Source organism: Galeopterus variegatus, unplaced genomic scaffold, assembly GCF_000696425.1.
Source record: "Galeopterus variegatus unplaced genomic scaffold, G_variegatus-3.0.2 Scaffold845, whole genome shotgun sequence".
NCBI lineage: Eukaryota > Metazoa > Chordata > Mammalia > Dermoptera > Cynocephalidae > Galeopterus > Galeopterus variegatus.
Window position 1 is genome coordinate 713,309 of NW_007726956.1, and position 27,567 is coordinate 740,875.

Here is a 27,567-nt window from a genome sequence, read left to right on the forward strand (position 1 = left end):
CGGGGGTGGGGCCAAGGGAGGGTGGGCCTGGGGAGGGGGCTTTCCTTTCTTACTCCCAAATAAGGAGCCCAGGAGGGAGGATGAATTAGGCATAGTCTGGTGTGGGCGAGATGGACACTCTCGTGTTGATGTAGCTCTCCGGCGCATGTGAGGACTGCTAATGATGGACCCCTAAAAAGGAAATTCATAGAAATCAAAATTAAAAGATCTTAAAGCACTTATGTCAGAATGATTTTTTTTTTTTTTTTAAATGTAAATATTCTCCCACTGACTGTTCAGCTTTAGTTCAACTCGCTGGCCATGGAGGGGGGTGGGTTGAGGCTGGACCCAGGCCCCCTCCTCTCACACTGCTGTGAAGGATGGCTGAGGACAACTGGACCTTGACAAGTGTGGGGTGAGGGCAGGGCTGACCTCCTTTCTGGTCAGCAGCCGCAGCACAAGTTACTAACGCTCTCATTCTGCCAAGCACTTTGCATTGGGAAGTCTGCCTCAGGTTTCAGATCAAAGCAACAGGGGCAGGGGTGCCAGTGAGCTGTGTGTGGCGAGTGGAGCAGAATGGAACTGGTGTGCGTGGAAAAGGAATCTGGTTCCTGTTTAGATCACACCCTAAACTTTCCTAGGATCTCTCCATTAGGCCAAGGGCATTTGCTCTGCCTGTGTGGGCCCTAAGGCTTCTGGGGAGGGGTGACAGAGACAGATGAGACTCAGAAATCTCTGTGGGGGTGTGGGCTGCCTAGGCATTTCACTGCAGCTACCTACTGCAAAACAAATAAGGAAAATGAAGGAAACAGAAAAAGATCTGCAAGCTGAGGTTAAGATGTATACAGTAATAGAGAACGATGGTTGGAGGATGAATGAAATCTCATGAAATCCACACTGAATTTTTCTTTCTCTCAAAACGCTCCACCTCCCACGAGCTAGCTAAGCAATTCCATGGTGTCCTGACGGCAGACACACAGCAATCGAAACTCCAGGAAGGAGGCAATGGGGATGGCAGAGCATGGAAGTTGAGAGTTGGGCGAACACATCGGCAGTGAGAACGGAGGGAAGTGGGTGCACAGCGGCACTGCCTGCCGCCGGGACAGTGGTGGCTGGGTGGGGGCCCCAGGGGTGCTGGGAAGCTGGGGATGGTTAACCATGCTCAGGGACCACAAGGGACAGGGGTTAGGTGGAAACTAAAACACAAATCCAGAGCCACCCCCCACCATTCAGTCCGAAACAAGCGGTGAGGCACGGACACGTGTAGGGTGGAGGAGAAGCTGGCATGCATGGGTTCCAAGGCAGGCAGGGGCGGGGAGGGTGTGTCTGCGTCTCTGTGCACTCAGGAGGACGAGCAAAAAAAAAGACGACAGATATAAACCAAGGACTGGGGAGGCAGCACACGACACAACGACAGCCAGCCAGGCGAGGTGCTTCCTACTTACTTCCACATTGCTCTCTAGCGATCCCGCACTGCTGCGACGCCCTCGCTTCCCTGCCCAGAACATGCAATACCAGAGGTTAGACACGGACGCCAGGCCCGGGCCACCTGCCTGGCACTGCCACTGCCGCTGCTACCACGGGGCACACCTGCCTGCAGGCCCAGGTGTGAGACTCAGAGGACCCAGTGGAGAAGCCGGCAGCAGTGAGTTTTTAAAAAATGGAGTATTAAAAAAAAAAATCTTTTTTTAAACCAGCACCAACTTTATAGCCCTTCTCCTGCCCCAGCAGTCTGTGGGGCAGGGCCCTGGGGCTGAGGCACAGGTACAGGGGGCCGGCGCCCCAAACTCCAGTCTGCCCCCTGCCGTGAGGTGGGCCACCTCAGCTCTCTGCTGATTGGGGAGGGGCGAGGGAAGCTTCAGCAGCAGCCACCAACACACAGCACGTGACTGAGCGTATGTATCCTCCCCCCCTACCCTTTTTCTGTCAGGGCAGGGATTGATAGGTAAAAGGAAACTATATCCCATGTTCCTTTTTCCACCCAGGTGCCTCTGGGGGCTGTTTTGGTTTGTGCAGTGCCCTGGCTGGGGCAGGACATGGGGTCAGGCTGATGGGAGGACTCTCTCCCAGCCCAGGGCCTGAGACTGGCTTCCCCTCTGCTGGCACCACCCCCAGGATACCACAAAGCACTCCCTGTACCCAGCAGTCTCTGCTGGCGTCTTCCTGTCCCCAGTGCAGGGCACAGAGTGGGCACTTGATACGCCTGAGCTGTGTCAGAGGAAGGTTGAGTCTTCCTCTTGGCTCTGAATGCCCAGGGCCAACCGGCCTCCACATCCCTTTGGAGGACTCCATGGATTCTTGCAGGATGTTGAGCCTGGTGCAGGATGGGTGCCCAGCCTCAGGGTTCTGGGCTCTGGGCTGTGGCCAGGGAGGTAGAGACGGCCCTCCCCACTAGACCTTCTGTAAGCATCCATCTGTGCGGCATTGGCCACAAGCCAAGCGCCACGCTGGACATATCAATGTTACAAGTGTCACTCTATGTCAGAGCAGGAGGGCGAGACTGTAACTGGGGACAAACAGGACCCATTCCCACAGGGAGTAGGGCGCAAACCCAGACTTGCCCATCTGCCAAGTCATGGCCACACTGCCTCCTGAGCTGGACCTGAGGCCAGGCTAGTTCTGGGACCCAGGGAGGAGAGGAAGAGGCCGTGGTGCACCTCAGAAGTGTTCACCTTCCCCAGTTGCTGGGTGAGTGTGGGTCCTTCAGGCCACCCCATGGACATCTGAGTGAGCTGGGCCATGCCTGGGGTAGATTTGGGGTGTCCAGTGTCTTTGCCTTGCCCGCTGACCACCAAACCCAAGCTTCAGATGGGAGCCTGCATCAGCAGCAGGCACTGCTTGGCTCTGGCTTGTGTCAAATGGCCATCGGAGCCCACCCTGAGGATAGGGCTGCACTGCAGATTAGGAGCAAGAGTGTTTTCCACCAGTTGTTGAGGACCTGGGAGAACCAAGTGGGACCTGGCCCTTATTCCCAGGTGAAGAAAGAGGAGGGCCATGTCTCATCTGTTGGCTGGTGCAAAACACAGTGGTTCAGGTACATGCAGCAGAGCTGGAGTCCAGCCTCCCAGATGGAGGCTCCTTTGCCTCTTCACGCCTGTCTGCATCTGCAAAATGGACACGGCCTCCGTCCCCTGACCCCCGTGGGTGGCCACGAGTATCACACACTCAGGACACTGGGGCGCCATGTGGAAGTGCTGAGACTCAGATCTTTGATGTCTTTGGGGTTTTAAAATCAACTCTCTGGCACCTCTAAGGCCTGGGGGACTCCCCGACCAAATAAAGACCCACGGCAGAGGAAAGATGGCTTGCCCTGCTAGTGTCCTGCAACCCCTGCCTGGTAAGCCTGCTTCTCCTGATGGGACTTTGGCCAGGCCTGGAGAGCTGGGTTTGGGGCTTCATACGGTGTTCCAACCTGGAGTTGAACGAGGCCACACTCCTCCTCCTGCCCAGCAAGGGCCAAGACTTCTGAGACCTTTGACCTGGCAGTCTTGGAGTGATGTTGAATTTCCTACGATCTGTGTTCTCAAGATCCGCATGGGATGGGGGGTTACCCCGGGGGCGCTCTCTGCATCGAGTCCCAGAGTCCCATACTTACACGCACCCCCACAAACACACCTGCGCAGGGCAGCCCATGTCAGAGGCCTGAACACACACCTACACACGCAGCCTGCAGCACCTGCTCAAGTGTATTTGCAGCCAGGAAGAGGCAGGCCCTGCAAGTGCCGAACACACCCACTTGTCCCACCCCATCCCCTCATCCTTCTCTTTTCAGACACACCCTGCCCTTGGTCCTGCACTAGGCTTGGGTGAGCCCCACCATGTCAGACGCCCCTTCTAGAGCCAGATCAGGCGCTGCCAGCCCCTGCACGGGCCCGGAAGGATCTGGAACCATTTGACTGCAAGGGCTCCCAGCAGGGCCCTTCACAGCCTTTGCTGCTTCCTCAGCATCAGGTCAGGCTGGAGCAGGTATCTCCTCCCCCCAAGGGTCCTCACCCTGTGGCCTCAGACATGCTGGGGGCTGGGCAGGGGACCTTGCTCAGTAACAGAGACCGCAACAGTAGTGACAGCAATGCATACTTGGCCAGCTCTGAACCAAGTGGGGCTCTGTACACTCGACCTGCATCGCCACTTTCTCATAGCAGCTGGAGAAACTGAGGCTCAGAGATGTCACATGGCCAGGCTCTGACAGCTCGAGTGTGGCAGGCAGAGTGGGGAGATGAAATCGTATGCTGCGCCATGTGCTCTGCTGGACTTCATGGATAGGGAGCAATGTAGCTGGAGTGACAGGAAGCAAAGCCCTCTCTAGGGCTTCACGTGTGGCAGGAGGCACTGCTCTGTTCACCTGCCACCTGTGCCTTCTCCGTCATCAACTCTCTCAGACCGGCTGCCCTGGTGTAGGACACAAGCAGGCCAGAGGCAACCCTGGAGTGGTGACTGCAGCAGGCAGGTCTTGTGACCTCAGCAGATGTCTTCACCGTGAAGACTCAGTGTCAGGCAGCTCAGCTGGGAGGGGGAGGAGGGCCACTGGGGGCCTCTGGCCAGTGTCCACTATGACTTGACCGGCCTGGGGGCAGGCACTAAGACCTGGTCATCCCTGTTTCCTTAGTCCCGGCCAGGCCCTTGGTCTTGGGACAGCAGGGCTCTCGTGCCATTGGCGTGAGTACAGTGAGGAGTCCTGGCCCCAGGAAGACTGTGGCCAAGTGTCACGGGGTGAGGCCTTGCAGCTCACAGTGTGTCTCCAGCTTTCCTCTACCTCTCGGAATGTCAGAGGCTCCTGGAGGCGTTTGCAGATGGGCTCCCTCCTGGCCCATCACACCGTGGCCACCTCCCTGATCCCTAGGGGTATGCTGGATGAGGCCACATCTGTGGTGTGTCATCTCCTGGACCGACGTGTGGCTGCAGATCAGGGCAGTGGCTCACAGGGTCCCTGCTCTGGGAGTGATGACATGCCGAGCGCACAGGGAGGGGCTGCCCAGAGGCTTGGTTCTTCCCTGCGAGCTCGTCCTGCGTTCCTGCCTTGGGCTGTGATGAGTGCAGTGGGAGCTTGTGGCCCACCCTTGTCCCACACGGGAAGTCCTCCCCCAGCTGCCAAGCCCGGCACCTTCCCAGCAAGCCTGCCAACACTCGCCTGCACCCCTCCGAGGATCACATGCAGCCTCTCTCTGGTCTGGGATCTGGCACTTGCCAGATTCAAACACCCACCTCACCTCATCCCCCAATCTTCCTGGGCGCAGGGTTCTCTCTGGGGTCTGTTTTTAAATGTTTTTCATTGTAGGCTGAGACAGGACTCAACCCCTAGAAACCCCAAATAGCAATGGCAACAGTGACAATAAATGGAAAGCAGCCAACCCTTGGAGCTCCATCACTCACATGGATGTGGGCTTGGGAAGGCCTGTCGGTCCGCAAGCTCTGGCAGAGAGTGGACAGCTGAGGTCCTGACCACCAGGACCAAGAGTGCTGTGGCTGGCCATGAGGTCCGCAGTTCTGACAGAGCCACTGCCACCTGAGACGGGCTGAACGGGGTCCCAGGTCCTCCAGGGGCTTCAGCAGGGGAGGGAGGGAGCAGGCCTGCCACACTGCACAAACTCAAACAGGGCCCACGGCCTGCAGGGCCAACAGCCTGCGAGGCCCACAGCAGTCCAGGGATGCTTAGCTGGGTTTAAAAAGCCACTGGGAAAACCAGTGGTTCTCAACCAGGGTGACTTTGCTCCCCAGGGGACACCTAGGGGCTCCAGAAATTTTCTGGAGACATTAAGGATAGTTATGACTGGAGGAGGCATTACTGGCACCTAGTGGCACAGGCCAGAAATGCTGCCAAACCTCCTGCAGTGCCCAGGACAGTCCCTGTGGCAAGGAACTGTTTGGCCCAAATGTCAACAGTGTTGAGGTTGAGAAGCCCTGGGTTAAGCCCTCGTGCTGGCAATGGATTTCTGATTTCCACTATGGAAAAAAAAAAAAAGGAATGACAAAACAAAAGCACAGAAAAAAATCCAACTCAAAAAAAGAAGGAAAGAGTAAACGTTTTCTGAGGAATGAACCAGCAGAGGTGAGCAGTGCTGTGGCGGGCAGGTCTGGGACAGAGTCTGGAACAGGCCATCCCGGGGCGGGGCGAGCAGGCACCTATGAGGGGAGGGCCGGCCTCAGCCTTCCAGGGTCTTCCCCAGCGAACAAAGGTAAGGTCAGGCTCCTGGGAGCTGTAGTGCTGGCACAGCCAGGCACCTCCTCCTGGCACAGGCTGACTGGCTGAACACGTGCGTTGGGGTTGAAGGGCTGCTGCGTATGCCCCCTCATCCTATGGCTATTCTGACCTGGCCAGCAGGCAAAGTGGACTGCAGTGGCACCCATGGGTGGCCGCCAGGCCTGTTCTGCACCTCTGTCCCTCCTCTCCCTGCCCCAGCCAGGAGGGAGAGGCTACTGGCTGAAGTTCCCTGAAGCTCCATGTGCCCCCACACTGCAGAAATCAGGGAGGCCTGAGGGCACTGCTTGCTTGGGGGTTAAGTGGCTGGCAGCAAATTAAACACACACAGAAACAAAGAAACAAGAACAGCCATCACAGTTTCCATTGGGGCTTTCCCCTGACACCCTGGAGCCAGCCATGGCTGCTGTGGCCACTGCTTTTGGGTCTCCCGGGAAAGGAGGCTCCTGAAGGGAAAGCAAGGCCAGGGACAGCAGGAAAGGGGGGTCTCCAGACAGTTTAGAGAGCTTCACTCAATTTCATTCATCAGCATAAAACACAGGGACATGGCAGCACAGAGAACACAGGACACACCACCTGGCTCGCTCCGTGTTAGAGTGATTTTCAGAAAATAAACGAATAAACAAAACCCCCAGGAGAAGAAAGGGAAAATGGGGGTAACTTCCCTGGCTCTTTTGCATAGGATGCCTTTCTTCTTGACAGCAATCTGGTCCTGTTTTCCTTTGACTTTTGGGGACACCCTTTCTGTCTTGTCAGATGCTGCTTTGGTTTGGGGAAGGTTACGGGACACCCCACAGTGCTCCGTACAAGCCCTGCCACCACTGGCCTCTGCACAGGCCCTTTCTGCACACAATGCATGCCCCAGCTGTGATGCCCTGGCCTCAGTCCTGCGTGTACTGGGCTAGGAGGGTGGCCCTAGGCTGAGCTCTTACCCGCTTCCGAGAGGTCCCGCAGGGAGCTGCTGAGGGCGCTGCGCTTGAGGCCCTCGCCACTGGCGTAGCTGTCGTCCAGGCAGGCCCGGCTCAGTGTCCCATTGCCTGACTCCTTTTTGAGGCTGGAGCACTGGGACATGCTGGGCCGAACAACACCCTTCTGCTTCTCGAGCTCCGCTGGAACAGAGAGGGTGAGGGGCTCGGTGAGAGGAACACAGCCTAGAGCATGCAGCCTGGGTGGGAAGCATGGAGGACTACGGCCCTGTTTGGGGTTGGCACTTTCCTGAGCCTCCATCTGCCTGGAGTGAGAAAGGGTCATTTCTGGGAAGGGGGTGGGTGACAAGCACCCTGAACAAAAGGAAGCAGAAAGGAAACCCTCGGTGGGAGGCTGGAGAGGCCAGAGCACCTGTGACCTGCAGGAAACACAGTCACTTTCCAGGCTTGGGGGAGGTACAGGGAGGCAAAGACCTGCCTGGTCTGGAGATGAGCAAGGGTTACTCAGCCAGGCCCTTCTGCAGAGGGGGTGGGGAAGGGTAAGACCTGGAGCTGGCATGGCCTCGCCAGTGACCTCGTCTTTCAGATGGACCCAAGGCGGAAGATGACTAATAATCATGCTGCAGTGCAGAGCTCAGCTCCAGGGTTCTGGAAGCTCTTGTGCATGGGGCGACCAGGGAATTGGGAGGCTCCCCAGGGCATGCACTGTGCTCCCATAGGCAGGAGGCCTCCAGGAGAGCAGACCTCACCCTTCCCTGACTCTCTCTGTGCCTCCTTCCGCAGCCTGGGCACGCAGGCTGCTCTGCTGCATGGCCATGGGGAAGGCCAGGGAAGACCTGGGGGCATCTCATCTGTGACCTCAGGAGGGAGTTGCGAGCCTGGCACTCACACTCGATCCGGTGCTTCTCCATCTCCTGCACTTCTGCGATGGACTCCCGCAGGTCATCGGTGAATTTCTTCCGGTCCTGAGGATTGGGGGCGTTGAAGTTTATCAACACTTTGATGTCTGCTCCGGGGATGGCAGATGTGAGCCGGATGCCATTGGGGTAGTCTGTAAAGGGGAAGAGCCCTGTGGGTCTCAGTGTGTTCTCTGCTACCTCCTCTCTGGTCACGAAGACAGCTCTAAGGCTGAGGCGTGCAGGGGCAGCAGAGAAGTGCACAGAGGGCAGCCTCTCAGTGGCGGCTGACTGGAGGGACCACAGAACAGTCACACCTCCCCAGCTGGGGTCCGTGTCCCTAAATACCTAAGTTGGGGGAAGATGTGGCCAATTGGAGGGGAAGGCACCAGGGCCTTCATTCTCCCCAACCTGAAGGTCACAGAGACCAGGCGCTTTACCGTGAGGTCCTTGGTGCTAAGACCTGGAAGATGATAGAGGGGTGTCTTAAACTGGGTGGGGGGATCTTATCTGGATAATTCTGGGCAACAGACTGAGCACTGTTCTCTCCTGAATGTCCCCCTTCTCTCTCGGGGTGCTCTGTGGACACTGCACACCCAACACTCCCTGTGCCCAGACCTGTCTGGCACCCCTCTACACTCTCAGGTCTCTGGTGCTTCAGTCTCTTGGCAGCGCTGCTCTCCATGTTGGGAATGGCCGAGCTGAGCATGAGCCACTGGATGTTTGAAGATTCTTGGCCCGAACACCAGTCCTACCTTTGCACAGACTAGGTGGGCCAGGTGGGACTGTGAGCACCTGCAGCACACTGGCGTGTGTGTGTGCACACGTGCAGCCAGTTCCCGCCATGTGGGAACCTAGGCCTGGTGACGCCAAACCTTCTGATTTTTCAAGAAAAGCCCAAAATACCTAAATTTTGATGTGAAGATTTAAATACAAGGGTACTTCAACAAGTTCATGGAGAAATAGAATTACAAGATAATATGAATCTTTCCATGAACTTTCTGAAGTACTCTGGTACTGGCTAAACAACTGTTAAAAAATAGGCACACCACATAAAATATAACTGAGCTGCGACTGCCCCCATGGGCTGCCAGTTTGAGACCCCACTGTGAAGTCACTTCCTATAGATACTATAGGGTTGGCTGTCACCTGCGTCCAGTGTCCAGGATCTAGGGCCAAGCCCTGGGAATTTAAACACATTCCAGGAGTAACCTCTGCCCCGAGGATTCAGTCTGGGCCTGGCCTGCTGCTGGGAGCTTCATTGCCACGACTTCACCAAGTTGTTGCCCCAGCCCCAGGAGTCACGGTTATCACCACCATTACAGAAAGTGGGGGCTGCTGGTCAGGACAGTGCGGGGATGGCACTGACCTCCCCTGGTACGTGTGTGGGACCCCAAGGCAAGGCATGACTTCCAGCCTGGATGGGGTTGGACATCCCAGGCATCCTGGGCTCCTTGTGGGCATGTGATGAGGGGGTTTGTGAGAGTGGGGTACTCCCTGCTGGGCTGCCCCTTGGTCTCACTGAGGAAACAGAAGGGGATAGCAAGCCCCAAATCCAGGCCCTCAGGCTCGTGTTTCTGGGTGGCCCAGCTGCAGGTCTCTGACACGTTTTCAACCTGCAGATGGAAGGCCAATAGACAGATGGTGACAACCTGTCCCAAGAGGATGAGGGACCCCCAATGCTTGAGGCATGGACACTCCACATCAACATCTTCCCTGCAGACCACTCCAGAATGTGCAGGGCAGCAGGCCCCTCCCTCCCTCACCCCCATCCCAGGAGGAATAGCTCAGCCTGCCACTTAGGGACCCGACAGGGAAGGGACAAGGAAAGGCAAAGAGAAGGTGGATCGTGAGAAGGTGTAAGATCAAGACAAGGTCAATGGAGGTGTGGCAGGTGTGAGCCAGCTCCCCCCAAGTCCCCAGGCCTCCTTCACAGCTGACAGGGTCCCAGACACCCAAGAAAGCCCTCCCGTAGCACATACGGATAAACCCTTACTGCACACTCACTATGGACAGGAGCGATTCTAGGCACTTTACGGGGAAGGCCTTATGTATTCTTTGAGCCACCCAATGAGCTATGCACTACTGCCACCTCCTCTTTATAGGCCAAGGAACAGGCTCAAGGGGCTAAAAAACCAAGCCACACAGTGGGGGAGTGCAAGAGCCGGGATCTGGGCCTGGGCCGTGGGCTCAGCTCTTCAGCCTCTACAGTCGCTCGGGGATTACCTCCACCTGTTTTTGAGCTGCATTAACATATCACCTATACTATTTACTTAATGCTTTTCTATCAACTTTTTATTTAAATTCATTTCTGCCATAAATTAAAAAACCTTATCACTAGCAAGACTTCTAGCCTCGATCTACTCCCTGAGGGTAGAACAGCAACGAGCGGGTGTGGGGAAAGCTCCTCTGGGGTTCTGTCCTGGAGGTAACTGGGAGGAAGAGGAGAGCCCCACCTGTGGATGTGTACCCAGGGCAGACTTACACTGGTTCTCGAAGAGCAGCACCTGCATGCCATACAAGGAGAAGGACTGGCGGAAGCTGTACGTCACCGAGTTCTTCTTCTTCTGGAAGATCTTAGTGACCTGGGGGCAGCCAGAGACAGAGCTGAGCTTCAGCATCTGCAATGGTGATCGTGCTTCCCGACTGAGGACCTGCTGGAGTTCACAGCTTGGGAAGCCTGGGGCAGGGACGAGCCTACTGGGATGGAAGGTGTGCCCTTTCATGCCAGGATTGGACACTGGATCTTGTCCCTGTGCACCCCTGATGCCATCCTGGCTGGCAACAAAGCCCTACAACCCAGCAGAGAAGTGGCAGGAGCCTTCTCACAGCCAGGTGAGGTGTACACACCTGAGGCCTGGTGCCCTGGAAGACAGGAATGGGCGGTCAGTTCTCAGCAGCACTGACCTCAGGAAGAGACCTTGGCTTTCCCTCTTGGGGACAGACCCTGAGCATGAAGCCATGCCTGGTCAATGCCTGCAGGGAACCTGGCCCCCGCGAACGTGATTCCTGCACCCCTGCCAGGCCCCCACCATGGGCCTTGGCTGCCAGCTGGTCTGCAGGTAAGGGAAGGAACTTTCCAGGCTGGCAGCCAAAGGCTGGGCTGGAAGGGGCAGGGGGAGCTCATCTCTCTCCTAGCCTAGAACACACCAGGCACCGTGCAAGGGTCTTCTGTCCAGGATCTCACTGGACCATTGTGACCCTATAAGAGATTCATCTCACAGAAATGAGAACTGAGGCTCAGAGATCTGAAGTGACTTTCTCAAGGTCAGGGGCTCTTAATAAAAGAGTTGAACCTACAGTTTTGAATTTCAGCCTCACCAGTAAGAGGAACAGCTGGTCCCTGTATCCAATCAAGCACATGGGGATTGTGGATAGGGGCCTTTATCAAGAAAGCCCATGGCATGCAGGAGGAACAGAAATCCAAAGGACAAGTACCCCTTCTCTCTGCAGTGGGCATCTTTATCCCCACCTGGCAAGCATCTGTGCCACCTTCCTTCTGGCAAGAGCTCCTCGGTCTCCCTTGGAGGAGCCCCTCTGTTACCTTCAGTCCATTAGTCCTGGGGGACTGGACTCTATGCCCAGCTCCAGGGGGTCAGGATTGTGACCCCAGCTTAACCAATCAGAAAGTCCTAGCCCTGCCTGGCCACAAAGACTGGCTAAGGGATGGGTATAGACAGCAACGAGGGTTGATCCTGAGACCTTTGCTCAAAGTCTCAGCAAGAGAATTCTACTGGTTGCTGAACAAACAGGGTTAGTTAGGCCTGGGGCTGCTGGGGCTCTCTGTCTTCCTGGGCAGAAGTGAGGAGCCCACACAGAGGAAGAGCCCACACAGCTCAGAGGTTTACCTGCACAAAAAGGAGTCCTGCTGACTTCGTTGAAGGCTCTGGCAACAGCTGGGGCTGAAGCCAAAAATCTCCCTCTGGACTTTCACATGAGCCAGTAAAGTCCCATTTCCAAGTATATCAGTTTGAGTTAGATTCTGCCCATCCTGACAGAGAGATTGGGGGCTAACTTTTCCCCCACACATGTGCACATCCCCCACACGGAGACACCCAGCCAGATGGAGACCCAGGGCTAGAGCCTGCAGCCCTCAGCCAGGATGCCCTGGGGTGAGCCACGTACCACCAGGAGGTCATTGAACAGGAAGATTTCTCGCTGGTGCAGTCCAAGCTTCTGGGGCTTATTTGGGTCTGGAACCTCGAAGAGCCGGCAGTAGCACACCAGCCGACGATGGGGCAGAGAGAGTACCTGTGCAGGGGAGAGACCGTACTGCCATCGTGCCCATCCCCTTCCCTGGGCGGCCTGGTGGCCGCAGGAAAGAAGTCTAGCCCTCCATGCTGGAAACCCAGGCTTCGGGCCTCGAGTCCAAAACCACCTCATCTTGCAAACAGTGCAGAGCAGAACATGTCTTTTGGCTCAGAGCAATTGTCCCCACTCTGTCTTCAGGAGCTACTTAGCGCCCCACATCTCTGCTTTCCTGAAGTGGTACAGGAAGTGCCCCTTCTGCTAGGACCTTTCCATTCTTTCAGGCAAGTACCAGAGTTCTTAAAACATCAGACTCCCGTGGGAACCCTCACCAGACAGTCACATTTTCTGAGTCCCCACAATGTGCCAGTCATACATGTAAACCTGTTAGTCCCCACAAAAAATTTTCCAGAGAGTCTACCCTAGATGAGGAAACTGAGGTGCAGAGAGGTTGGGAAACTTCCCCTTAGTCACAAAATCAGGAAGCAGCAGAGCCAGGATCTGATTCCAGGTCCCAGGACTTTTTCCACCAGGCTGTCCCCTAAAAGATTTCCATGGTTTCGATGCCTCAAAGACCCTATCTAAAAGCCTGCCCAGGAACATGCCCACCACGGGTTCATGTGAATACCCCCCAACCTCGCTATAGCTCTTGAGGCCCCATGCAACGTGGCCAGCATCCAGGGCCAAGGGGACCAACCATCAGTGGCACCCAGACTCATGCAGGAGATGGATGAGGTAGTGGAGAGACTAGATGCACTGGGATCTATGTGTGTGCAGACAGGGAGGGTCAACTCTGCCTAGGCACCCCGGTGGTGGGCTGCCCAAGCTTAGTGCATCAGGGGCACAGACGAGGGGAGGGAAAATGTGCCCCCCCCCCGTGTGCTCGGGGAGCAGACCCGGGAAGGAGAGAGGATGGTGGGACTGGGGCTGGAGGCAGTTCCTTTGCTAAGGGAAGCTGGTGAAAGCAAAGGCGGTGGGAGGGTTTGGAAAGCTGATCTTTTCAGCAGGGTCTGCTCGGTAAGGGATCAGGACAGACCCACAAGGACATGCCGTGTGACTGCTAGGCCAGCTGTGGGCACATGTGCCCCGGGGCATGTGCGCCGTGCCGGGCAAAGCACAGGCGGTGGCAGTGAGTGGGTCTGGGAGGGGTAGGAGGAGGGAGGGGAGAGCCAGGTGTGGGCTGCGAGAGACAGGAGCACGGAGCTGTATGGGGAGGAGGAAGGAAGGCAGGGAGGCCCTCAGGTACACACCAAGGTCATCTGTTCAGGCTCAGTGTCTCAGGGTCTGGGCTCGGGCCGCTTTCGGCCTGACAGCACAGCCCTCCCCATGGGGCTGCAGTCTCAGGAACGGCAGAGATTTAAGGCTAGGGTAATTGTGAAAATCACAATCCTTAGCACTCTGGCTCTGGGAGCCTGGGGACCTGGTGGAGTGAGTGAAGGACACGCTGAGCCTCCCTGGGCGGCTGGGTGTCAGTGGAGGGTGAAAGCAGAGAGTACTCACACAGCCAAGCCCGTGATGCAGGGACCCAATCTGTGGAAAACAGACAAAAAGGGTATTAATGTTCCAAAAGATGCATCTGGGCCCCGAGGGAGCAATGCCCCATCAAAACGGACAAGTGCCCCTCCCCCTCGCATGGCGTCCCCCTTCTGCCCGGCCAGCCAGGATGCAGGGGAGCACCACCAAGGGGACCCTCCCTCACCAGCAGAGTGCTCTGAGGGGCTTCCTAGGTCACCAGGAAAGCCCACAGCGTTGGGGGCCCAGAGCTGAACCACCACCATGCAACAAAGCTTAATAAACGTGACCCATGGGTTTACTAAGAGCCCCAGGTTCCCTTCAAATGTAACCCACAGCACATGGCTGTTACTGCCCCAAATCACAGGAGCCACTTAGAGAAAGCCCAGGCCCTGAAATAATTCTCCAGCCCGCCAGGAAGGGGCCAGGTTCCAAATGGCACTGGGGCCACTAGCTGAAGCTGGCGCAGGGGAGCCCACGAGGGTGGGAGCGAGAAGGCCTGGCAGGCAGCCCTTGGCAACAGCAGCCCGCCACGTACCGGCTTCTTCCCCACAATGAGCTTCTCCACCTTCTGCACCTGGGACACGTGGTCCTCATTGGTCTTCAGCTCCCGCTTACGGATCCGCTCGTAGATGCCGATCAGCATCTCCCGGGGAATGTCCTCACCATCGTCCACACCTGGGCAGGGACAGCAGTTAGGTTATCAGGCTGGGGTGGGCTTTGGTTGGCCGTGGCTCCTTCAGTCTCAGCCCCCAGGGTCACTGCTCACTTACAAGTTTCTAAACCAAATCAGGATAGCAAACCTTTCCCCGGTCCTAAAAGGACCCAAAGACCTGCAGACCCACAGCTGTGGTACAGTTCCAGTCAATTGCTCATTTCCTTGGCGTCCTCCCACCAGGGGCAGGCCCAGCACATCCGACTGGGACTCGCAGGCTACCAAGGGGCCTGCCACCTTCTGAGCCTAGTTCAGAGGGCTTCATAAAAACTACCTTGCTCCATCCTGACCACAGCCCTGTGAAGCGGGCATAATCCTCCCCATTCCACAGACGACAGAGCCGAGGCTGGGGGGTGGGGAGTCCTGCTGTGCAGCTGGGGTTTGTGCGTTCAGGCTCTGGCACACCTGGAACCAAGTCCTAGGTTGGTCCCTTACTAGCTATGTGACTGGGTGAATGACTGTCTCTCTGAGCTCAGTGTCCTCCTTTGTAAAACGGGTCTCCATGAGCACCAGTGCTTTCACAGGCTGGTCACGAGAAGAGGGAAGCCCCAGGTGTGCCTGGCACAGCACCTGGCCAAGCACGGGCTCAGCGCACCTGTGCGGTGTCCATGCTGCAGTGGCTGCTGCCCTGTGCCACGTAAGTGGGGGTGGGTGCAAGCCTGGGCAGCCCTCACCCAGAGCGTGTCCCACCCCCTCCCTCTACACTACGCCGAGGAACTGTTGTGAGCAGAGACACTCAGCATCACTCACAAGAGAAACGCAAGCCCCCTCAGCAGTGAGACCCACCCCAGGCCAGCCGAGGCATAGAGGCTGGTGGGATTCCTGCAGGCGCTGGCAGGAGGCAGGATGGCCCAACCCTGCGGTGGGTGATTTGGCAGTGCCTGTCAAAAAGATCATTTCTAACAACCTCTGTCCACCGAATGCATCTGGGGAACTTACCCCATGGGAAATGGGACACACACAAAGTGATTTATGGCAGCATTGTTTCAAAACAGTAACCCATGTCCCCATTAACAGGGGACTGTTCCCGACTTGCCATACATGAGCATAACGGCTACTTACTAAGCACCTGCCAGAACAACAAGGAGGGCTCAGGTGAACCTACATAGGAAATTTCTCTCAGCTTTATTAAACGGAAAAAGCAAGGTGCAGAGCAGGAGAGGCCGGTCCTGTGCATTTGTGCTTGCTTGAGCAGAAATGCAGGAGGTACATCAGCTACTAGGCACGGGACCTTTGGGGACAGAGGTGTGACCTGTACAGCCAGGCACAGGGTAGGAGGGGAGCTCTGCTATGGACCTTTCAGTACTTTTTTAAAAAACAGACTTTATTTTTTAGAGTAGCGTAAGGAAAATGAAAACAAATGGTCAGTCTCTCTCAGCTGACTGTTCTGAATCCTGCCTGTCTGTTGTAAATACATTAACTGTGCACGTGCGCTCAGGTGTTCCCTGGTTATCTGACTTAAGTATAAAGGACAAACGATTCTGATCCACAGGGCCCCTGGGACGCCTCCGGGAGGCCACTGGAGGGCTGCTGCTGCTGTGGAGGCTGGGGGCTGAGCTCGTGTCTGAATAAAGCCATGTCAACCTTGCCATCGGCTCCCAGGATCTTTCCAATTACCTAGCTTGCAACCTGCATATGAGGGGTCTGTGACCAAGTCTGCACAGGACAGGTTTGAAGGGTCTGTGACTCAGCCCCACAAGGGGTCTGTGGCCCAGCCTGCACAGAACGGGTTTGAAGGGTCTGTGACTCAGCCCGACAAGTAGTTTTAGGTTCACAGTAAAATTAAGCAGAAGGTAGACAGAGTTCCCATATACTCCCTGCCTCCCAACACACAGCCTCCTCCACTATCAACACCCCCCTCCTCCCAGAGTGGCACATTTCTTATAATGGATGAGCCTATACTGACATGTCGTCATCACCCAAAGTCCACAGTCTACATTAGGGGTCACTCTTGGTTGTACATCCTGTGGGTTTGACAAATGTATAATACACAGTAGTTTCACCAACTGTAGGAAAGTGATGACAAATGGTCAGAGTCCCTCGGGAGTTCAGAGTCTTGCTGAGCATTTGATGTGAATATGCATGTGCATCCAGGTGTTCCTTGGTTACTGTCTAATGTAATTGCGCATGTGCACCCAGGTGTTCCTGGGTTGTCTGACTCACACCCAAGTGTCCTGGGTTGTCTGACTCACACCCAAGTGTCCTGGGTTATCAGACTTAAGTATAAAGGATGAGTGGCTCTGATCCCCAGTGTCCCCTGCCCCTGGGGGGGCTGCCACCACCATTGCAGAGGAAGCTGAGGACTGAGCTCACTTTAGAATGAACCTGTCGTCTACCTAATGGCTCCCAGGATCTTTCCCAATTACCTAGCATGGACCAGCGTTTGAGGGATCTGGTGACCCAGTCTGTACAACAGGTTTGAAGGACCTGTGGACCTGGGCCCTAGCAATACAAATGGCTATGTCGGCAGGATTCCGACAGTTGCCCTAGCCAGACAATTAGCGTAACCACACACCAGCCTAAAGAGTGTCTGTGCTCTGCCTACTCATACCTCCCTCCCCTTAACCCTTTGCAACTACTGATCTTTCTACTGTCACCATAGTTTTGCTTTTTCAAGAGCATTATACACGGCATTTGGAAGCATGCAGTACACAGCCTTTTCCCACTGGCTCCCTTCACTCAGTAACATGCATTTAAGCTTCTCATGTCTTTTCATGGCTTGATAGTTAATTTCTTTTTAACACTAATATTCCATTGTCTGGATGTACCACAGTTTGTTTATTCAGTCACCTGCTGAAGGACATCTTAGTGGCTTGCAAGTTTTGACAATTATGAATTAAGCTGCTATAAACATGTGTGCAGGTTTTTGTGTGCACCCAGGTTTTCAATTCATTTGGGTAAATACCAAGGAGTGCAATTGCTGGATCGTATTACTTTTTGGTTTTGGAACTATGTGAAGACAATACCCATTCAAAAAATAAATTGAAGAATTTATTTATTTATTTATTTTTTTTTAAAGATGACCGGTAAGGGGATCTTAACCCTTGACTTGGTGTTGTCAGCACCACGCTTGCCCAGTGAGCGAACCGGCCATCCCTATGTGGGATCCGAACCCGGGGCCTTGGTGTTCTCAGCACCACACTCTCCCGAGTGAGCCACGGGCCGGCCCCTAAATTGAAGAATTTAAAAGTAAGTTTCAATGAAAGGGAGATACTCCTTGTCTGTGTTCCATGCTGGTAAGCGCCACCCTCATGGCGCAGGTGCTCTCCTGCTGCTGGACCCACTGGGCGAACTGGAGCAAGTGATTCTGGAGAAATGTGTGCAGGGCAGTGGGGGTGGGGTTCCTCTAAAGAGAACAAGCTGGATGTGAACTATGCACAGAATGCCAGCTGGACTTTGGGAGATCAGGGCCCTGTCCCACCTCTGTCATTCACTTGCTGTGTGAGCCTGGGTAAGTCCCTTCCTTCTCTGAGCCTCAGTTACCCCTTCTGAAGCACAGGAAGATGAGACGGGACACCCCTGAGTACCTGGCTTGATAAGAGGTCATTTGGTGGGAACAGCCCAGGCTTGGGAGACAGAACCTGCAGCTCACCCTGGGATCAGGGTGTTCAGGCCTTGCCCTGGAAATGGGTATGATAATGTCACCCCATCCCCCAGGTGTGGGACAACTGGGTGCAATGATGGATACAAACCACAAAGCCACTGCCATGAGTCTGACTCAGTAGCCCTGTCCTTCCCCGAGCTTTCTGTCTTCTGGGTCAATCATTTCTGGTTCCTCCTTTTATTCCTTACACAGGAAAGACCCAGATTACAGGCGTGAGGTTCTAAAGTCAGGGGAAAAAAAACCCATAGAGGCCCTTGATCTCCCCCTGGGTTGCCAACAGCAGGCTGCACAGAGCTGGCTTCCTGCAAGTGACAGGGGGGCCGCATGCATCTGGGGTTGTATGCGATTCTGTGAACACCAGAATTAGGCTTGGCCCAGCGAGGAGAGAGGCTCAGGGATCAGGGCAGGACAGGCTGGGGTGGACGGCAAGGAGGCAGATGCTGGACTCTCAGCTCTGGCTCTGATGTGCTGGTGTAGGCGTGCATCCCCTGCACATCAGTGTCTATTTACCACCCTGTGCTCTCTCCTGGACATATGATTTGACATTAATGAGTTCCCAGGCTCCTTGTCTTCTCAGGAACTATACACTTGAGTTACCTTGGGGCCTGCAACATCTCACAGAGGGCCACACGCTGTGAGTGCTTAGAGCAGGGAATGGTGCCCATGAGTCTGTGAACTCTAAGCCATACCCCAGCCCGCCACTGCCTGCCCTCTTGGGTCTTGAGGCCAAGCTCAGGAGCCATCTCCTGGTGGCTTCTCTGCTCTCTGGGGAAACATCTGGCGGTTCCATCAGCCGTCTTGCTACAACGGTGCCCACCACCAGGGGGCGGGCAAGAACGCCTTAAACCCCAGCAGGAGCCGCCAGGCGAGGAGCTGGAGATAGTTGGAGGGAGAGTCATCCTGCCCAAGGAGAGGGACGACAAAGCCAGAGTCTCACAAATACCAAGAATAGTTAACGACTTAAAAACGGCTCAACAAGCCCATAAAGTAGACTTAATTCAGATCACTTCTTCTTTCCTTTCTAAAATATGACACTGTTTCTAAAGAGACCTCAGCCCACTTCCTTTAAACCCACCCTCAGCTTTCACAGCCATGTTTCCCAAGGAGAGGAGCACAATCCCTTTTCTTCTTCCTTGTAGGGACTCGGGTAGAAGAGGGACATGCCTCAGTGGACGCAGACCCACCTGGGAGATGGTCCTCACCTTTCAGTCCTTTTCCTGTCTCCTGATCACCCCAGAAGGCCTGGCTTCCCGCTGGCAGTGGCACCAACACTTCTGGCACATGCCCACTTCCCAAACGCGGCAGACAGGCCTGGCCTAGCACCGCCACAGAAGCCGCATCTGCCTGGGACTCGGCAGAATTGCTTCCTTTCCACTGGAGTTATTTGTATCATCACTACCTTCCCTGTGTGGCAAACGCTACGGGTTTTCCATTCACACTGATAAGGTTTGATAAGGCTCCCTTTTATCATACATACATACAAAAAGGCAAGTCAGTTCCTTCCTTCAAAAATAAGCTAAGAGCACTGCCTCCCCAGGAGCGAGGTTCCTGTACACCTGAGTCCCGGGCGTGTTGTGCCATCTGCGCCACACTGTGCGCATCGCTAAGACACGCTCAGCACTTTCTGGTCATCCATGCTGTGCTCCCCGAAGGCTCGTCTGTGCCAGAGCCCCGCTCCTCAGCTGGAGGCTCTGTCCCTGCGCCCCATGGCCCCCACACCCATGGGAGTGTCTGACCCAGACGGAAGCTAGAGTGAGCCTGTGGGATAGCTGCACATATGAGCCCAGTGACCCCGGGGACAGCTCACCTCGGAGGTTCTTGACGAAGTCCTCTAGCTTCATCTTACGCTCGGGCTTGACGTTGGGGCTGTACATATCTGTGTTGAGCAGGATGATGGCAAAGGCCAGGATGAAAATGGTGTCTGGGTTCCGGAACTGTCTCACCACTCCAGGGTTGCAGATGCAGTACCGCTGGCTGGGGCCGGGGAGAGGCAGGAGGGTCAGGGCCATCACGCTGGAAGGGAGACTCCCCCTCACTTGTGCCCAGCCCTGGCACCAACCAGAGGCGGCTGGTCACCTCCCTCTGAGCCTCAGCTGCTGCCTCTGGTAGGCGGGGATGACACCTGTCTCGTGGAGAGCTGGCCCTGACCACCATTCGCCCTTCCTCCTTCAGTTGCGGTCCTTCCTCCCTTTTATTTGGGCTGGGCACACGGCTGCCCGGGGGGAGGACTGCATTTCCCAGCTCCCCAGGAGCGGCCGCAGGACCATGTTCAGCCAATGGGACGTGAGCAGATGTGATGTGGGCACCTGCAAGGCTGTGCCCCTCTTCCCCCTGCCTGGAGTGGGGACATCACTGGGGTATAGGGCCTGCCATCTGGGATCTTGAGGTGAAAGAACACAGCCTCCTCCATGATGGCTCAGCGGAAAATGCACTTGTCTTGTTTCAGCCATGGCCACCATGGGACGTTGGTCACAAAGTCTGAACCGACAGCCTAGCTAACCCCCTGCCTCACCGGGTCATCCCACTGACTGTTCCCACTGCTGTCTCTACCCTCAGGGGCCCCCTCCACTAGTGACCTCGTAGAGAGGCAGGTGAGAGGGATGGAGACAGGGCAGAGGAACCGGCAGAGAACCACGACTGAGACCTGTGTGCTGCCGGGGCTGCCGCTCAGTCTTCCCCATCCTCGGGACCCAGCTTAGCGCTGCTCCTCCAGGCTGAAGGCTGCCTGTCCTCCTAGGGCCCTGGAGTCCCTGTCCTGTGTTCTCACTCCTCCTGGCCCCACCTGGTGCTGACCTGTATCTCCCACACCCAGCACCAAGCACAGTGGCTCCTGCACAGTCAGTCTGCATGCAGTTCCAGATGAATGACTGCATAGAGGTGGCCACCTGGAGTGTGGGTCCCTACCATGCCAGGCACTGGGCTAAGTGTGCTCACACATCTCCGGTCATTTCATCCTTCCACCCTCTGCAGGGTACCTGCTATTGTTATCCCCACTTCACAGATGAGAAAGTGAGGCACAGTACGAGGTAACACAGCTGGTAAGTGGCCACACGGCTTGCACTCTGAGGGTCTGTGAGAGAACAACCACTCCCTGTGAGTGAACCCACGAGCAGACAGACAGCTGATGAGGACCTGGAGGGAGATCAGCGCTCAGGATCCTGATGTGAACAGTCAAAATCCTAGCAGTTGTGATCTTAACTTCTTTCAAATTCAGTGTCCGCATATGCAAAATTAGAATAATAAGTCCTATCCCCTCCAGCCCCCCATGAGCGTAGTGCCTGGAACACAGGAGGGCCACTTCGATTATCCCCAAAGCAGTGTTTACAGACCCTGATCCTGCCTAGGTGGAGAGGATGAAGGCGGATTCAGCCACCCCCCCCATCTGCCCACAAGCCTCTGGGCCAGGAATATCCTACTCCGCTGACGTGGCCCCCAGCCCGCCCTGCATGGGGCCCAACCTGAATGCCTCGATGAGTCGTTCCACCTTCTGAGCCTCCCCCTGCACGCGGATGTGTGCCTGGAACTTCCTGAGGGCCTCATCCAGCTCCATGGCAGAGAAGTCCATCTCGTCCACCACGCAACTGGAACAGAGACAGACAGCTCCATGTAAGCACCTCGGCCATGGGGGTGACACAGCCCGGCCCTCTGCCTTCCCATCAGGTGACTGATCATGAGCCTCAGGAGTGTGGGGCATCAGCAAGGTCAGCACCCTGAGAGCCCATGGAGACAGGTTGCCTCTTGTCAAGAAGGGTCCTTGCCTGGCTTTCTCTAACTGCCAAGAGTCCTTCAGGATACACCAAAGGGATTCTCAGGCTTCTGGGGGATCCATGAATCCCCTGAATCTGTAGGGAGTAGTTTTCCACTGAGGAGGCCAAAGTGCATGGCTGTCTCCCTCAGAGACTTTCCTGCAGGAGCAAACGTTTCTATACATGGCGGCTATACTGCATGCTGGGGGCATGACTCAGTCTCCTCTCGTCCTGCCAGGGGGCACAGAGGGCTTTCCATGCAGTGGCTTTGCTTGAGCAGAGGGTAGGGGGTGGTGGGCTGGGTATGGCAGGTGCTTTTCCAGGGGCGTGTGGGAGGGGCAAGGCCACCCCCATCTGTGGGATGGAGCTTGGAGAGGTAGCTGGTGAAGGGTTTCTGACTGGCCACATTCTTCTCCCAGCCCCTCCCCCAACACACCTTGTAGTCCCTCCGTTAGTGACCCCTGTCCAGAGAAGGTGGGGTCTGCACCAGGAACCCCAAGGGCAGAGGCATTTCCCACCAGAAGGCTAGGGGATCCGGCTTATCTCTGTAATAAAGCTAAGATCACTCCAGTCAGGCAGCACAGGCTTCAGCCACTGAGGGTCTAATCCCCACTCCCAAGGCATCCTCCACTGGGGCAACGGGCTCCAGCATGAGCTGGGTTGTCCCCATCCTTCTCTGAGCACTCAAGGCCCCTCTAAGGCTACAGAGACTGGGGAAAGGGGGGCAGGCAGAGGGCACCTAAAGATTTGCTAAGCAGCATGAGTAGCTGCCCTTAAGGGTGCCTGGGGTGGTGGGCTGGGGGGAGTCTCGCTACTTCCTGAGGCAACTGCTATTTTCTGATCAGAGAACAATGCACGGATTTCCTATGCACCAGAAACCAGCCTGGAGGGGACTGTAGGGGGTAGCACAGGAGTGGCTGCAGGTGGTGGGGGTAGGGGCTGGACCATTCACCAAGGAGCTAATCTGCTTTCCCCAGAACCATTTTCTCACACCAATTTCAAAGAAGGGAGTGGGCAAAAACCACACTAACAGTACAATAGCTTTCTCCACATGAAATCGGAGCAGCAGGGCAGGGCATGGAAAGAAGCCCAGAGACGTTCTCCTGGGTGCCTGCCACATGTCAGCCCCCGCCAAGCCCCCTACTCACGTAACCTCCTGAGTGTGTGTCTATGTGCATGTGTGTGGGGGTGTGACTGCATGAGTACTTCCTGCATATGTGAGCCCATGGGTGTGTGTCAAGGGGCGGCCAGGCAGACCCTCCCCCTCTGAGCCTTGGCTTCCTCACCTGTGAAACAAACAGGGCGACAGCACCTACCAACGCTGCCTCCCAGAGTTGCAGGTGCACATGCGCCAGGCCCTGTGTGCCCTTCAGTCCCTCCTCACACAGCAATGTGAGAACATACACTCTAAGAACATCTGACCCTGGGACGGGCCACCGCCTGCCCCCCACTTGGCCTCCCTCTGTAGATGGGCAGGGTCTGGGCAGATGGAAGTGACTGCCCTTTGCTATTGGATGGTTAGTTCTTTACCCTGCTTTGACTTCTCTTCCTGGCCTACTGGACCAGGCTCTGCCATCTCAGTGTACCTGCCTGGGTCAGACAGACCCTCAAACACGGGGCAGGGGATGTTCCCCAGGACCCACAGGCAGAGCGGGCAGCCTGTCTGTACTGAGCCAGTCTCCTATTCTGCTAGCTCTGGCTTTTTCACCTGTACAAGAGGGTTAATAATGATGCCCAACACCCATGCTCAAGGGGAGATGATGCTATAGGGCCTGATGCACAGTCACTGGTCAGGGCGGTGTAAGGAGGAATGGACAGATTTATGGTAACTGGGCAAGACTTCTCAAAACTAAGCAAAACCTAAGATGGGAGCCCGCTTTCCTGCAGGGTTTCAAGTAGCCGAGAGCGCTATGGTCCCCAGCTCTCTGGGCTGGTGGGGGTGTGGGATCAAGAGGTGGGGGTTGGACTCTCACCCCCAAACCTCCCCACCAGGAGAATGCAGGAGGGGCAGAACTTGGGTGCAGAGTGCTCCCCTCCCACTCTCCCTGGGGGTGTGCCAGGCACAGGCAGGGCCACCAGTCCACGCTGGATGGACGGCAGCCAGGCCAGGGCATGGGGTCCTCAGAACTCCAGCTGCTTGCTCCTGCTGGCCCTGCCACACAAGGCCACATGAATGAGGGTCACTTAAGGGCTGTAACTGCTCAGTGCCGGGTTGGATCGACCATGCTGTAGGGGATGAAGGCGCTGAGGGTGCAGTCAGGTCAGGTGTGAGACATGGCCAGCCTGAGAGTGCTGCTCACATGTGCCTAGAGGGTGGGGTGTGTGGTGCGAAATGGTGTGGGGGTGCCTGTGTGTGTCTGTCCAGAGGCCAGGAGGAGATAAAGAGAGGACTCAGTATACATCCCAGCAAACAGGGCGTGCCTGACACTGTGTGTGTGCGCACGTATGAAACACAGGGCGCGTGAGGGAGCGTTAGGATGACAGCATCGAGTACTCTGTGCGTGTGGAACGTGGTCCCATGTCCCCACTGCCCCGAGCCCCGGGACTCACTCGAGCACGTCGCGGTTGAACTGCTTCTGCCGGTTGCCCAGGAACTCGCCGATCATCTGCCGGCTGAGGCCCTTGCGCTGCAGCAGGAAGTGAGCCACCCCCACCGGTGTGTCGGGCACGAAGCCACGCTCGATGAGGTACTGGACTCCCTTCTCAGGCTTCCTGGGGGTGAGACGAGAAGCATATTCAGCCCCAGCTTCCCCATCTCCCCGCCAGGGTGGGGACCCAAGAGCTCTAGCTTGGTACCAGGAGACCCTGAGCTCCAGCCATCCTGTCCTGTCTCATGCCCAAAATGTGGGGGTATCTGGTGTGAAAGCCAGAACTCAGAACCACCCAGACCCTGTGCCAGGAATGGGCTGGGTTGGGCCAGCCATGGGGCCACTTCTGTGGGTGCTGGAGAAGGGACCCTCAGTCCCCGATCCCACCTACAGTCCCTCCTCGGCCACCTGGCACCACTTCAAAGTCCATGCATGCATACACAGCTACGCTCCCAGCCCGGCCCAACTCCCTGCTCTCCATGCTACCCTTCCCCCACCTACCAACATAATAAATAACAGCAGCTACCACCACACCGTCAGTGATGATCACTCACTGCGCATGAGGACTGTCCAGGTGCTCACACGCACTAACACCCTGAACTCTCACTCCTGAAGGTCAGCACTGGTTCCCTGCTGTGCTACGAGCCCAGACTCGGGAGCCTGAAAGATCCGACCTTGCCAGGGGCTGAAACATCCCGTTGTAAAGACTTACTGGATCAGTACAGTCAGATGCCTGCTACAATGCACTTAGTAAGCACCATAAAAGGTTTGTGTGCTGAGCCCCAATTCTCAGCAGAGAAAATGGAGGCACACAGAGGTAAAGTTTCCAACTGGAGGATGGGACAGGGAAGCCAGGGAGGGCTTTGGGGAGGGCAGCTGGGCTGGCCCTGCAGGGCTGAGTATGTGCAGAGCCAGGCCTGGGCAGGGATGGGCATGGAGTGCCTTTGCGGGCTGCTGGGGCCTGATGCCAGGCCTGAGCGTACCACCTGCACCTGGCCAGCTGCCTGCAGGGCAGGCCAGGCCCAGGCAGGCTGTGGGAGCACCACACAGATCCTGTCTTGGTGAGGTACTGCAGCCATGTGGGCCCATCAGGCCCTATCCTCCCTGAGGCCCCCGACTTCTGGCCCGCTTTGTGGCAGGGAGGTCCTGATGGTCAAGGGAGACAGGGTGGCGTAAGACAGTTTTGAAGATGACCACATGTGTGGCCCCTGGATGACAGGTGTCTGCCTCTGCAGAGCTCACCAGGCCACTCAGGGAGCTTTGTGGAGACCTCAGGGCCAGGCCATGGCATCAGGCCATTCTTGCCCCCTGTCCCTCTGTCCCAAGACCTTGGAGTCACTGAGGCCTGTCAAGCAGTTGGGTATACCCTCTAGGGACAGTGTGTTTCTCCAAGAGTCCATGAAGGACCCAACGTGGCTTGGACGCCACTGTCCTGAGGCATACCCAGAAACATGCTGGGGTGGAGTAACCCAGGTCACCCCATTAACTTGGGGGCCAGGACTGACCCCTTGCCCCAGCAGGATGGGTCAGTGGTCTTCTGTCCCCTAGTGGGAGGGATATAGGCGAAGGCCAGATTCTACCTGCCCCCGTGACCTGTGCAGGGCTGACAGCAGTGCCATGCAAATACTGTCTTCCATAGTAAGCAAAAGTAAGCCTCCAGCTGCAAGGTGACCCTGCTATTTTTAGCCCAGATGTCCATACACCCTAACCTTGTCCCCAGGAGCTTGGCAGGGAGCAGACACCAGTGAGTTTTGGTTCTGGCATGGAAGTGGTAATGGAGTGGCCCAGGTCCCTCCACTGGTGCTGGGGCCCCAAGACAAAATGACCAGGGCTCGCTGTTCACAACACCTCATGCCCCACTTCTCCCTGAGGCCCTGGGGTCTCTACCCAAGATCTGCTCCAAGCCCCAGGCATCTCCAACCACTTGGCCATGATGGCTGATGCCAGTGCCAGGGCGGTTCCCACTTCATCACCATGCTGTTCCACGACAGCTCCCGAGACCCCAGGTGTGCCCACCTCGCCCTCCCTTAACTGCTAGGAGAGGGTCCCCATTGGCTAGCCACAGATGGGTCTTCTTTGGCACACATGCTGTTAACAAAAAGAATTCAAAGTAGTAACCAATATTTTAAAGTTGGGGGAGTGCTCATAAAATCCAAATCAGAACTTATGGCACTCCAGGCCTATGCTTCTGTATGGCAATGACTAGAAGGCTGCACGGCCCCACTCAGACCCTCTGTCACCCATCCCAGGATGCCTGGTCCCTCCCCCCACACAAGAGCTCTGTCACCCACCCCAGGATGCCTGGTCCTACCCTCTCAGCTCTTGGGCTGTTCTGAGGAGAGCAAGGGCCAGGGCCCAGGCTGAGAGCCAAGCTTGGCGCTCCTGCCAGCATCCAGGCAGAGGTGCAGTGGGGGCGGGGAGAGAAGGGGGCAGGTTTGGGGACAGAGTCCGAGGGTAGAGAAGACAGTGATTGCTGAGGGATCTATGTGTGTGTGTATGTGGCAGCCAGGGCTAGGGATGTTTTGGGCAGGAGCCGGGGAGTAACGAGTGACAAACCCAGGATGGCCCCAGCATTTGGCCTGAACGGGCATGGGAGGGGCTAAGTCCATCTGTCTGGCTTCACAGGCAGTGTCGCACAGGAGACAAGTCCAAAGTGACCAGGCCTCGACCTGTGACTAGCAAATGAAGTAGCGAGGAAAGCCGTGTGGACAGGCGGTCCAGGTGGGAGCTGGGCTGGGGTAGGGAAGTGGGGACAGATGGGGAAGGCCAGGGGGCCAGTCTCCAGCACTGGGATGGGAGCCTCCAAGTGGCTTCTTATACAGGAGTGACCGCCCTCAAATGGCCTCCCTGACAGCAGATGGCCAGTGCACTGGACATCTGCAGATGTGAGTCCCCTGCCTGTTGGGATCTTTCTGGCTGCCCCACTTTAGCTGCGAGGTGAGGCCCTTCCTGTCCCCATCTGTTCTTGGTGGCCTTGCCAGGTGGCAAGCTCCCCCGCAAGGCTCCATGCATCTGTGGGGAGATCACTTGTCCTGCAGGCTCTGCTGAATGTCACTCACACAGCAGGCAAGCCATCGTGCTACCCGGGTTGCCGCCTCCTTGTGTAGCAGGACTACACTCCCTGCCCTGCTCCAGTTGGCGGGGGGGGGGGGGGGGG

The 27,567-nt window shown here is 56.3% G+C and overlaps 1 protein-coding gene across 3 annotated transcripts in view; it reads right to left on the reverse strand.

The window, feature by feature from the left end:
• The window catches only part of IQSEC1 (IQ motif and Sec7 domain 1), a 174,624-nt gene that overhangs the window by 4,416 nt on the left and 142,641 nt on the right, over positions 1-27,567 (reverse strand). Inside the window, exons 4-14 of one of the 3 annotated variants that reach the window (XM_008572884.1) lie at positions 24,373-24,534; positions 21,535-21,657; positions 19,884-20,050; positions 14,296-14,435; positions 13,746-13,775; positions 12,123-12,248; positions 10,483-10,582; positions 7,991-8,152; positions 7,108-7,284; positions 1,425-1,474; positions 2-171 (exon numbers count right to left, since the gene is read on the reverse strand). In XM_008572884.1, the coding sequence (XP_008571106.1) occupies positions 2-171; positions 1,425-1,474; positions 7,108-7,284; positions 7,991-8,152; positions 10,483-10,582; positions 12,123-12,248; positions 13,746-13,775; positions 14,296-14,435; positions 19,884-20,050; positions 21,535-21,657; positions 24,373-24,534 (1,407 nt within the window). Of the gene's footprint in view, position 1; positions 172-1,424; positions 1,475-7,107; positions 7,285-7,990; positions 8,153-10,482; positions 10,583-12,122; positions 12,249-13,745; positions 13,776-14,295; positions 14,436-19,883; positions 20,051-21,534; positions 21,658-24,372; positions 24,535-27,567 lie in introns of those variants that run through there. The other 2 variants (XM_008572882.1, XM_008572883.1) reach the window with 2 other exon arrangements.